General features: G+C 45.7%; 1 protein-coding gene across 1 annotated transcript in view; it reads right to left on the bottom strand.

Moving 5' to 3' along the window:
- RP1L1 (RP1 like 1) overlaps nt 1–12,054 on the bottom strand; it is a 40,939-nt gene that overhangs the window by 16,058 nt on the left and 12,827 nt on the right. The window contains exon 2 of the mRNA XM_075269303.1: nt 3,377–4,019. Coding sequence (XP_075125404.1) covers nt 3,377–4,000 — 624 coding nt within the window. The 5' untranslated portion in view covers nt 4,001–4,019. The remainder of the gene's footprint in view (nt 1–3,376; nt 4,020–12,054) is intronic.

The raw sequence follows: 12,054 nt of genomic DNA, 5'->3' as shown, positions 1-12,054 counted from the left end.
ACATTCTATTAGCTTGATGAAGCAGAGTGTGCACAAGGGTTCAAGCGCACCCTCGGCTCTGATGTAGCAGAGCCGAGGGTGCACAAGGGTTCAAGTGCACCCTCGGCTCTGCTACATCAGAGCCGAGGGTGCGCTTGAACCCTTGTGCAGCCTCGGCTCTGCTACATCAGAGCCGAGGGTGCGCTTGAACCCTTGTGCAGCCTCGGCTCTGCTACATCAGAGCCGAGGGTGCGCTTGAACCCTTGTGCACACTCTGCTTCATCAAGCTAATAGAATGCATTGGCCAGCGCTGATTGAAGCAGAGCTGAATCTGTGTGCTTAGCTCAACTACTCCACCGATGTAGTTGAGCTAAACACACACATTCAGCACTGCTTCATCACGCCAATAGAATGCATTGGCCAGCACTGATTGGCCAGAGTACGGAATTCGGCCAATCAGCGCTGGCTCTGCTGGAGGAGGCGGAGTCTAAGGTCGGACCAGAATGGAGACTGGTGTGGAGCGATCTTAGACTCCGCCTCCTCCAGCAGAGCCAGCGCTGATTGGTCGAGTTCCGTACTCTGGCCAATCAGCGCTGGCCAATGCATTCTATTAGCATGATGAAGCAGTGCTGAATGTGTGTGTTTAGCTCAACTACACCGGTGGAGTAGTTGGGCTAAGCACACAGATTCAGCTCTGCTTCAATCAGCGCTGGCCAATGCATTCTATTAGCTTGATGAAGCAGAGTGTGCACAAGGGTTCAAGCGCACCCTCGGCTCTGATGTAGCAGAGCCGAGGGTGCACAAGGGTTCAAGTGCACCCTCGGCTCTGCTACATCAGAGCCGAGGGTGCGCTTGAACCCTTGTGCAGCCTCGGCTCTGCTACATCAGAGCCGAGGGTGCGCTTGAACCCTTGTGCAGCCTCGGCTCTGCTACATCAGAGCCGAGGGTGCGCTTGAACCCTTGTGCACACTCTGCTTCATCAAGCTAATAGAATGCATTGGCCAGAGCTGATTGAAGCAGAGCTGAATCTGTGTGCTTAGCTCAACTACTCCACCGATGTAGTTGAGCTAAACACACACATTCAGCACTGCTTCATCACGCCAATAGAATGCATTGGCCAGCACTGATTGGCCAGAGTACGGAATTCGGCCAATCAGCGCTGGCTCTGCTGGAGGAGGCGGAGTCTAAGGTCGGACCAGAATGGAGACTGGTGTGGAGCGATCTTAGACTCCGCCTCCTCCAGCAGAGCCAGCGCTGATTGGTCGAGTTCCGTACTCTGGCCAATCAGCGCTGGCCAATGCATTCTACTAGCCCGATGAAGTAGAGCTGAATGTGTGTGCTTAGCACACACATTCAGCTCTACTTCATCGGGCTAATAGAATGCATTGGCCAATCAGCGCTGGCCAATGCATTCTATTAGCGTGAACTGAGTTTGCACAGGGGTTCTAGTGCACCCTCGGCTCTGCTACATCAGATTGCTACATCTGATGTAGCAGTGCCGAGTGTGCATCAGATGTGTAGTTGAGCAGAACTGGCTCAGCACTGCTAAGTCTCTGCATTCGCATAGGAATGCATTGGCCAATCAGCGCTGGCTCTGCCGGAGGAGGCGGAGTCTAAGGTCGGACCTGAATGGAGACTGGTGTGGAGCGATCTTAGACTCCGCCTCCTCCAGCAGAGCCAGCGCTGATTGGTCGAGTTCCGTACTCTGGCCAATCAGCACTGGCCAATGCATTTCTATGGGGAAAAGTTAGCTTGCGAAAATCGCAAACTGACAGGGATTTCCATGAAATAAAGTGACTTTTATGCCCCCAGACATGCTTCCCCTGCTGTCCCAGTATCATTCCAGAGGTGTTGGTATCATTTCCTGTGGCATGATAGTGGACTTGGTGACCCTCCAGACACGGATTTGGGTTTCCCCCTTAACGAGTATATGTTCCCCATAGACTATAATGGGGTTCGAAACCCATTCGAACACTCGAACAGTGAGCGGCTGTTCGAATCGAATTTCGAACCTCGAACATTTTAGTGTTCGCTCATCTCTAATGTATACTGCTAAATCCTTTATTGCTGACATTTAGCAGAACCGTCATAAATCTGTTAAGAATACCATTGATTCCAATGGGATTTTATCTGTTGTCCATTAGTGACCATTTACACCAAATCCATCACATGTCCGTTACTTTTCGTGGACACAAAAATTCAGGGTGCAGGACTATTGTGTCCGAGAAAATTAACGGTTTTATGACGGACGACAATCATCCGTTATTTTTTTAACATGTCATTGGGTAATGGACGGGCGTCCGTTACACCAGGGGTCCCCAACCGCCGGTCCGCGGACCAGTGGGGCATGTTGTACTGGTCCGCGCACCGGCGGCGAGGAGTCAGCAGCTGCTGTGGAGCCGGCAAGTGCCCGGGGTTGAGCCCTGACGCTTGGTTGTTGCTCATCGGGATAAGGTGAGCAGAGTGCGGGGTTGAGCCAGGACCCGCTGTATGTCCGGGATTCTAGTACTATGCAGTACATGCAGCGGGTCTTGGCTCCACCCCGCACTCGCCTACTAAACTTTGGGCAGCTACATTACAGGTCACTTGTCCCTGTGATGTGTAATGTAGCTGTAGTGAGGCTGTAGGGAAGTTAATAGCAGCATTAGGAGTGATATCCGTCATCAGTAGCCATCTTCATAACAGTGTCTGTCATCAGTAGCCATCTTCATAACAGTGTCTGTCATCAGTAGCCATCTTCATAACGTGAAGTGTCCGTCATCAGTAATCTACACCCCCATGCTTAACCCCACCCCCAAACACACCCATTCCCCACCCCCATCTACACCCATTCCCGCCCCCACCGGGCCATAGAAAAATTGTCTTGCTGAAACTGTTCCCTGGTGGAAAAAAGGTTGGGGACCACTGCATTACACCGCCTGTTTTTTTTCTGCACATGTGCAGCCAAAATGATATGTTACATGTATCCTACGGGTCGGCACAATCACATTGTTACCAAAATTATATAGTTCTTTTTATTTATGTTTTAACCCCTTAGAAGAAATTCTAAACTTTCCAAAAAATATACATTTCTTGAAGCCACCGTAGTCTGACACCCAAAACTTTTTTATATTTCCATATACGGGAATGAATAACATGCCTTTTTTTCGAGCTCAGATTTACTTTTTACTTGTACCAATGTGGGGAATGTGTATTTGCTTTGATCGCTTTTTATCCAAATTTTTGTGGGAGGTGAAACTGCAAAAAATGGCCACCATTTCGGTGGACAAGATATTCCTCACCTTTCAAAATGTTGTAATCCATTGGTTCCTATCCTTATTTCAGTCTTATATTGTACCCGTCTTAAGAAATTTGGTAGCTTAGAAATTTTTGCTTTCTAAAGCCAGTTGATACTTACTCTTCTTCCATCCACGGTATATAACCTTCTCACAGTGTACTGCAAGACATCGGAGGCATCCTCGAGAAAAGTCCTAAAGTTGCGAGCATTCCTCCGATTTAGGATGATAGAACGTCTCATTGTTGGATCGCCATTCTTCACTAGAACAATTTTCTTCCTTACTTTCGGCACCTGTTGAAAACGAGTTGCAGAGTATTCCTCCTCTAGGTCCTCATGTTGGCCTTGCTTTCGGGCGCTCACTGGACGACTGGGTCTCTGATTTCCCACTTTGCGTCCAGCCATGGGTTGTACGTATTTTTTGTCAGAACAGATATAAGTTCCTCCATCTTGAAGTTGTTCCAGTCTGCTTATATTATGTGTACCACGGGGTGTAGTGATCGTCCGAACCCCAAAGGGCAATGGAACTTTGTTGGAGAGATCGTCCATGAGGGCGCTAAAACTTTTGAAGCTGCGCCGATTAATGGCCATCTTTACTCCGCTGAATTGAGGATCTCCGCTCTTAAAGAAGGTTATTTTCTTTGCTGGGGTCACTTCGGAGACTGCATGAGATCGAACCACTGGTGGAAAAGGCCGATCTGGACTGGATGGAGGCGCCGAATAACCTTCTGCTATAGATGGATTCATTTCGGTTGATGACCTGGACCTGAAATTTAGAATAATTCTGATTATTGTCATAGTAGAAAAAAAATCAGGTAATAAAACTTAATTTCATGCATCACCAGGAAATAGGGAGATAAATTATTGAGATACCTTTCCAGCCTCTGGGGAGAATGATCATCATTCACATAGATTTCTACTAAATATCCCGCTGGAAACCTCACTGACGGATTTATCATCACAAATATAAATCATGAGAACTTCTCACTTCTCAGGATGTTTAACGTGAGGAGTCTGACCTTAATGTTTTGTGTGTATTATTCTCCTTCAGAACCACAAAATTTTTGGATTTTTCATTTTGCATTCCAAAACTTTCTTGGAATATTTTTCAATGCAGTGATATGGGGTCTTGGTTTTGAGATTTAGACGGGACAACCAAAACAAAAACATCATTATTTCAGGCTATTTTTGCATTTGCTTATGTTGTGCATTTTGGGCCTACAATAAGTACCGTATATACTCAAGTATAAGCCGAATTTTTCAGCACAGTTTTTGTGCTGAAAAAGCCCCCCTCGGCTTATACTCGAGTCAGCAAAAAAAAAAAAAAATTGGGGGGTGGGGGGGGGGGGGGGTGGGGGGGTCTAGGACCAGCCACAAAATCAATATATAGAATCTCCCATAAAATAGTGCAAAAAAAAAAGTTCTAAATCCGTCCTTTCGCTAGAATACATATTAGAGTAGAAAATTACTGTGAAACACATACACATTAGGTATCCCTGTGTCTACTGAATATAGGGTATCTGCAGTGCTCCTGTTCCGTCGGGAAGGGGTTAATAGGAGCACTGCAGATACCCTATATACAGCCAGACTGAATTCTAAGTGGGGGAAGAAAAAACTCAGTCCTCAAGCTCAGGGAAGGGGCAGACAGACAACCAAAACACCCCCTCCCCTTCCCCAGCATCTACTGCACCCAAAAACTCAGACCATTTTAATTTCTTAAATTTTCCAGTAGCTGCTGCATTTCCCCCTAGGCTTATACTCGAGTCCCAGTTTTTTGTGGTAAAATTAGGGGGTCGGCTTATACTCGAGTATATACGGTAATAAGTATAGTAAATGTTGTAACTGTTATGGGGAATACCCAATATTTGGAGCAAAAGCTAGGTTGTTTTTTTTTTTTGTTTTTTTTTAATCCAGTTAAAAGGGTTGTCCAGTTCCTATTTTTATTTGTTGATCCTGCTGTTACAGGGTTACTCACCTCTCTGTGTGTTGTTTTTTTTTTTTCCTTTTTATTTTTTTTATAAAATACCAGAAATCGGTTATTTATTAAAAAAAAAAATCCAATATCACGTATCTGTGAATAGCAAAATTATGACTAGCAAATAATTTGAAGGTGAAATTAGAGTCAAGCATTTTTGGTCAATAAGGTGGAAATGAGGTGTGAGCGGGCGACCTATTTTATTTATAGAACAGGAATCTATCAAAATTTGATCTTCAGAATGCATATTTGTGTAAGGCACACAGGGTTTTTTGTTCCGGAAACTGAGGCAGAGGCTTTAGTTTCCGGACCAAAAAACAGGTAGCTGTGACTTGATGCCGATGCAGTGGCATCCAGTACACCAGTATCCAGTACACCGGCATCCCGTCGCGCACTCCGCTCTGGATTAGGCCCAAATGAATGGGCACAGTCGGGAGGAGAGAGTGTCTTCAAGCGGATTCGTGAGGCGAATCCGACTGAAGAATGAGCATGTCCGTTCTTTTTTCCGGGAGCTGGAACAAATGGCTGACCAAAAAACTCTATGTGAACTCAGACTTAGTGTATCATAGCACGAACAAAGGAAATTTCTGAGGACCTCGGAGGAAGAGTTGTTGGAAAAGCTTACAAAACCATCTCTAAGGAGTTTGGACTTCACCAATCCACAGTTGATGGATATAAATGGAGGAAACTTATTCTCTTCACCTGAAGTGTCCAACCAACAAAGATCACTCCAAAAGCAAAGTGTATAATAGTCTACAAGGTCACAAAGGAACCCAAGGTAACCTCTAAGCAAGTGAAGGCCTTTCTCCAATTAGCTAATGTTAATGTTCAACAATGGTACACATATCGGGATTGCAAGGAGAAAGTTGCTGATCTCCAAAAAGAACATTACTTCTGGTCTTCAGTTTGCTAAGGATCACCTACACAAGCCAGAAGGCTATTGGAATATCGTATATACTCGAGTATAAGCCGAATTTTTCAGCACAGTTTTTATGCTGAAAAAGCCTCCCTCTCGGCTTATACTCAAGTCAGCAAAAAAAAAACCATACAAAAGTAGAAAATTACTGTGAAACACATACACATTAGGTATCCCTGTGTCTGATAGTGCCCAGTCTACTGAATATAGAGGATCTGCAGTGTTCTTGTTCCATCGGGAAGGGGTTAATAGGAGCACTGCAGATACCCTATATTCAGCCAGGCTAAATTCCAAGTGGAAACAAAACTCAGTCCTCAAGCTCAGGGAAGGGGCAGACAGACAACCAAAACACCCCCTCCCCTTCCCCAGCAACTACTGCACCCAAAAACTCCAACCATTTTCATTTTTGAAATTTTCCAGTAGCTGCTACATTCCCCCCCCCCCTCGGCTTATACTCGAGTCAATAAGTTTTCCTAGTTTTTTTGTGCTAAAATTAGGGGCCTCAGCTTATATTCGGGTCGGCTTATACTCGAGTATATACGGTAATTATTTGTGGATGAAGGAGGTCAAAATAATTTTTTTTGTTGAAATGTGAATTGTTATTTTTGGAGAAAGAAATACACTGCATGCAAGAATAAAATCCTCATACCATCTGTAGACATGGTGATAGTGTCATGGTTTGGGCCTGCTTTGGGTCAGGACGACTTAGTCATCATCGATAAAACAATTATATCGTCTACTCCCTTCCTCCTCATGTATCCCTGTTGCCTCATCCTCTCCCCCACTCTGCCCCTTGCTCCTGTCCTGTCTTGGCTCCCCCTTCTCCGCTCTCTCTCTTTTTACTCTTTCTTTTCCTCTTCTTTGCATTTTGTTGTCTCTCACGAGACTTTTGATTGATAATAGTAGTTTTGCACAGGAACCAATGGGTGCCATAATACGGTTAAGTGCACAAGGCCACATAGAAGTGTTCTGCAGCTTCATACCCCCAATATAATAATACCTCTATCATCCTTACAGGACATGACACAGAAATATAAGGCTTACAGGGGATTATCATGAATCAGGTTGGTATTAGTATATAGAGGAAGGTGACAGCCATACATTTACCCTGTGCCTATAGTTCTTACACTGAATCAGATGTAACGGTGCGCTCATCAGATGAGCATAGCTCCTCATATATAGCACCATGATATATTATATAGATACTTTATAGCTCAAGATTCAACTGGAGATCAAACTCCTTGCAGATGTTATTACTGGAAGGATTTGAACCCAGGACTCTAGCACTGCAAGGCTGCAGTGCTAACCACCGAGCCGCCGTGTTGCCCCAGAAAACCAAATTTTGATATAATTTTGGTGGTCATCCCAAAGAGGTTTCACTGTTACTGTTTTATTGTATATAGAATACTGTGTCTATGTGATACAATGAAACTTCTTTGAGACAAACCCCCAAAACTGGATTAAAAAATGGTCTTCATGGGGGACGGTCTTCTCAAAGATTAATATGGAAAACTGAAAATCTCTCACAGAATATGTGGCAATGGACAAACACTGGATCAAGATTGGATGAGCCAGTGAAGAAGAGACTGCGCTCCACAGGTGAGAAGAACCACAACTTTATTAGGTAATTCGGAGCGATCGGCTTTAACAGCTTAGAATTGTTTGCACCTGAGGAAGGGCAAACTGTATGCCCAAAACGCGTCGCGCTCCGAATTACCTAATAAAGTCGTTGTTCTTCTCACCTGTGGAGCGCAGTCTCTTCTTCACTGGCTCATCCAATCTTGATCCAGTGTTTGTCCATTGCCGCTTGTCTTTACACCCGTGGGGTGTTCGGGACCTTGCAGTTCCGATACAGAGAGGGAACCTCTGTCAAACGTTCCCGCTGTCTATGTGGAGTTGTGTCACTCACAACTTCAAAAGGTGAGCCTAATTTTATCATACATCTTTGCTGTCTCTACAATACTACTCTACCGGCAGCTCGGTGTCTCTTTTTGTTTTTGAGGCTCACAGAATATGTGGTCTGGGTAAGGGGTGGTCGTTGGCAGAGGTTTCAAGTTATATGTTCACTTTACATTATCATTATGTACCTTTTAGGTCCTGGGTTCCTGGACAGGTGGATTAATGAAGAAGAAAGACCGATGGATGCGAGGATAAACTGCGCTACTCTCTTGAGATAAAATACGTTCTTTATTCCGCTTTTCTTAAAAACATGACGCTACATACCTCCCAGATTCATGTCCCCCCATCTCTACCCCCAGATTCATGTCCCCACTCCATCTCTGCCCCCAGATTCATGTCCCCCCATCTCTGCCCTCAGATTCATGTCCCCCCATCTCTGCCCCCAGATTCATGTCCCCTCCATCTTTGCCCCCAGATTCATGTCCCTCCATCTTTGCCCCCAGATTCATATCCCTCCATCTCTGCTCCCAGATTCATGTCCCCCATCTCTGCCCCCAGATTCATGTCCCGCATCTCTGCCCCCAGATTCATGTCCCCTCCATCTTTGCCCCAGATTCATGTCCCTCCATCTCTGCCCCCAGATTCATGTCCCCTCCATCTCTGCCCCCAGATTCATGTCCCTCCATCTCTGCCCCCAGATTCATGTCCCCTCCATCTCTGCCCCCAGATTCATGTAACTCCATCTCTGCCCCCAGATTCATGTCCCCTCCATCTCTGCCCCCAGATTCATGTAACTCCATCTCTGCCCCCAGATTCATGTCCCCCATCTCTGCCCCCAGATTCATGTCTCCACATCTCTGCCCCCAGATTCATGTCCCCACATCTCTGCCCCCAGTGTCATGCTGTCCTCTCCATCTCTGCCCCCAGTGTCATGCCGTCCTCTCCATCTCTGCCCCCAGTGTTATGCCGTCCTCTCCTTCATCTGCCCCCAGATTCACGTTCCACCTCCACATTAAACTTACCTTCTCCTCCGCTCCCTCGACGCTCTCTGCGCGCCTCTCTCGTTGACACATGCGGCTGAAGGAAGGAGCTGACACAGGAGCCAGGAGCCGGCGGCAGCGGCGAAGCGAGGAGCTGACACAGGTCAGCTCCTCGCTTCAGCCGCATATGTGTCAGCGAGAGAGACACGCAGTGGCGAAGCGAGGAGCTGACCTGTGTCAGCTCCTTTCTTCAGCCGCATGTGTCAGCGAGAGAAGCGCGCAGCGGCGAAGCAAGGAGCTAACCTGTGTCAGTTCCTTGCTTCAACCGCATATGTGTTCAACTCAGATCTGCGTCCTGGGACCGCGGGACATGTCACCCAAATCGTGAATGTCCCGCGGAAATCGGGACGGTTGGGAGGTATGTATCAGTATACCTAAGTTGAGGGCCCACTTGGACATGTTCGCCCCCCTGGTGCTCAATCCCTAGCTTTGCCTCTGTTCAGGAGGAAGGGTTTTGTCCCCTTAGTTTTGCAAACTCCCACAGCACAAGCAAACTCATCATATAAAGTGAAAAGATGGTTGAGTTAAAGAACATTAAGTGACGTAGGTCAGAGGCGGCCTTGCCAAGATCTAAGTTATCTTCCAACATGGCGGCTGCAGTGAGATGTGGGCTTGTAAATACTCTGTGGGCAGATCCTAATGCCACAGCAGGACCAAAGATCCTAACCAACTTTATAGGGAGCGTTAATCCGTACTTCTACTGTAAATTGCGCATACTAAGGCTAGCCATATACGGTAGATAAAGACCTGCATTCATGCAACCATTCGATCAATGGTATCATCGCTCTGATGTCCAATCCAACCATCAACATAAGTAACTAAACTGGCCAATATGGCAAATCATCGGCCGATTTAACTAGTCATTCTGCTTTTATTTTTGGCTGACTGATGGTTTCAACAGCCAACAGGTTGGCAGGTTTTTGGGCAGACATCCTGCCATGGCACAGTTCCAATGCACGTCCTAAGCCCCTTCCCTTTCTTGACCCAATTGTTGATAGAGAAAAAAATATCTAAAATACTCCGGTCTCTGGTCTCGCCAATCTGGTCGGTTTTCTTCTTCTGCCCCATGAAACTGGACAGGAGACGGAAACCCGGCGGTCAGCTTTCAAACCCCTTTTCTTGAATGGGTTGCAGCGGGGAAACCATTTTTTTTTAGCCGAACACAAAGTTTTTACTGCTCTACCTGCAACTAAGTTGGACAAAGGGCGAAATATGAAGCAATATTATGTATTGAATGTGAAACCATGTTATAGCCATGTTATATCTGATATAAATGTCCCTAAAAAATGAAATATAGGGACAAGACGAGTGACGCCTTTAGGGGGAACAGACATAATTTTTTATTTTATAGGTTGTTCTGTCTCCGGGAACACCTGGAGAGGTCATTCCTCTGTATAAACATGCAGAAGGCGTCAATTCTAGGACCCAAATGTAAAGCTTCTGTCATCTGTCACAGGTTTTCCTCAATGACGGAGCTGGCTGACGTGTATCCGAGGCCTCTCCATCCGCAGTAGATGATGTCTGATAAGGGATTATTACCGTAAGGAGCGCAGTCACTTATTATGACGAATAGGTAACACCTTTAACCCTGGGGGTCTCTTCTACTCTCCTTATCAGGTCAGGTGTAGGATTTAGTGGAGACAAACCTGTAATCTGTGAGTCAATGAGGAAGATCTCCAGGACAAGATATCAGGGTAGTCTACTGGCTCCTAAATCACCCCCAAAGTAACAACATGAGGGGGAGGTTAACTAAAACAGCCATATAAACTACAAGTGGACAGGTGTAAAACACGGCAGATTTTTAACAGCTTGTAAATCTTAAAAATACTTACGCCTATCTCTTGCTGGTGCATTTTGCGCTGTAAATTTTTTTTATTGTATGTTTTAGATTTTATTGGATATTCTAGCTGCACTTACTTTCTGGTGCAAAGTACGCCATATCCCCGGCACACAGAGTTTAGTGTATCTGCCCTGTTGTTCTATAGGGCACTTTGCAAGGTTTACAGATATATAGTATTGTGCAAAATGGCTGTGTAAGCGGCCATTTTCTTGTGGCCTGTGGGCATGCGCAGTCGGCTCTGCCTGAGGCCCTGAAGCCAGCTCCGGAAGAAGACGCGCAGAGAGCTTCTTCCTGAAGAAGATGGAGGCGGCGCTGGAGAGTTCTCTCGCAGCATAGGGGACGCCCCCAGTGCTGTTTGAGCGCTGGGCCGCACCCCCAGTGCTGCGAGAGAACTCATTTGCATACAGACGAAAACTGGGATTTCTACTGAACGGCGGCGCGCCGAAGACATCTAAAGGTATGAGATGAATAGCCTTTCTTAAGGCTATTCCTACGTGTGATCCAGAAAAAATGTGATTTTAATGGTAGAATCCCTTTAAGCCCTCATATTGCTCTGTGAACAGAAAAATAAAAAGTTATGGGTTTTGGAAGGCGGGGAGTCAAAAGCGAAAACCGAAAATCAAAAAATGTCAGTGGAAGGAAGGGGTTAATGGGAACTGCTGGATATAACCAAAGTGCAGCACTCGAAAAGAAAAAAAAAATACTGGGAGGAATTTACTATTTTCTCTACACCAGCAAACTATTGGAAATGGGAGAATTGTGGCACCTCTCGGCATACAACCCTTTTTGTACCAAAGATACATTACCTTGGTCATTTTGTGCCCAACTTGCAAGTTTTTGTAAAAGCAGATGTGAGGGGAGGGAGACCATGATAGGCCAGTGTGGGGACATCTCACCCCGACAATTTTACTAAAACTCATGCCGGAAGCCTCTTAAGGGTTTGTTCACATGGAGGAAAATGGTGAGAAATTTGGTGTGGAATTTCAGCGCTGAAAAAAAAGCCTTCCATTGACTTCAGTGGGTTCCTTTTTTCTTATCTTACACAACAGAGACATTTTTCATTTATGTGTTTTTTTTTCTCCCTGCTTTCCACAAGCCATCATTTTCAAATTTTTCCATTTACTTAATCAT

This window comes from Leptodactylus fuscus, chromosome 3, assembly GCF_031893055.1.
Source record: "Leptodactylus fuscus isolate aLepFus1 chromosome 3, aLepFus1.hap2, whole genome shotgun sequence".
Taxonomy (NCBI): domain Eukaryota; kingdom Metazoa; phylum Chordata; class Amphibia; order Anura; family Leptodactylidae; genus Leptodactylus; species Leptodactylus fuscus.
The sequence above is the reverse complement of the archived record's forward strand: the minus strand, read 5'-3'. Positions and strand labels throughout refer to the sequence as shown.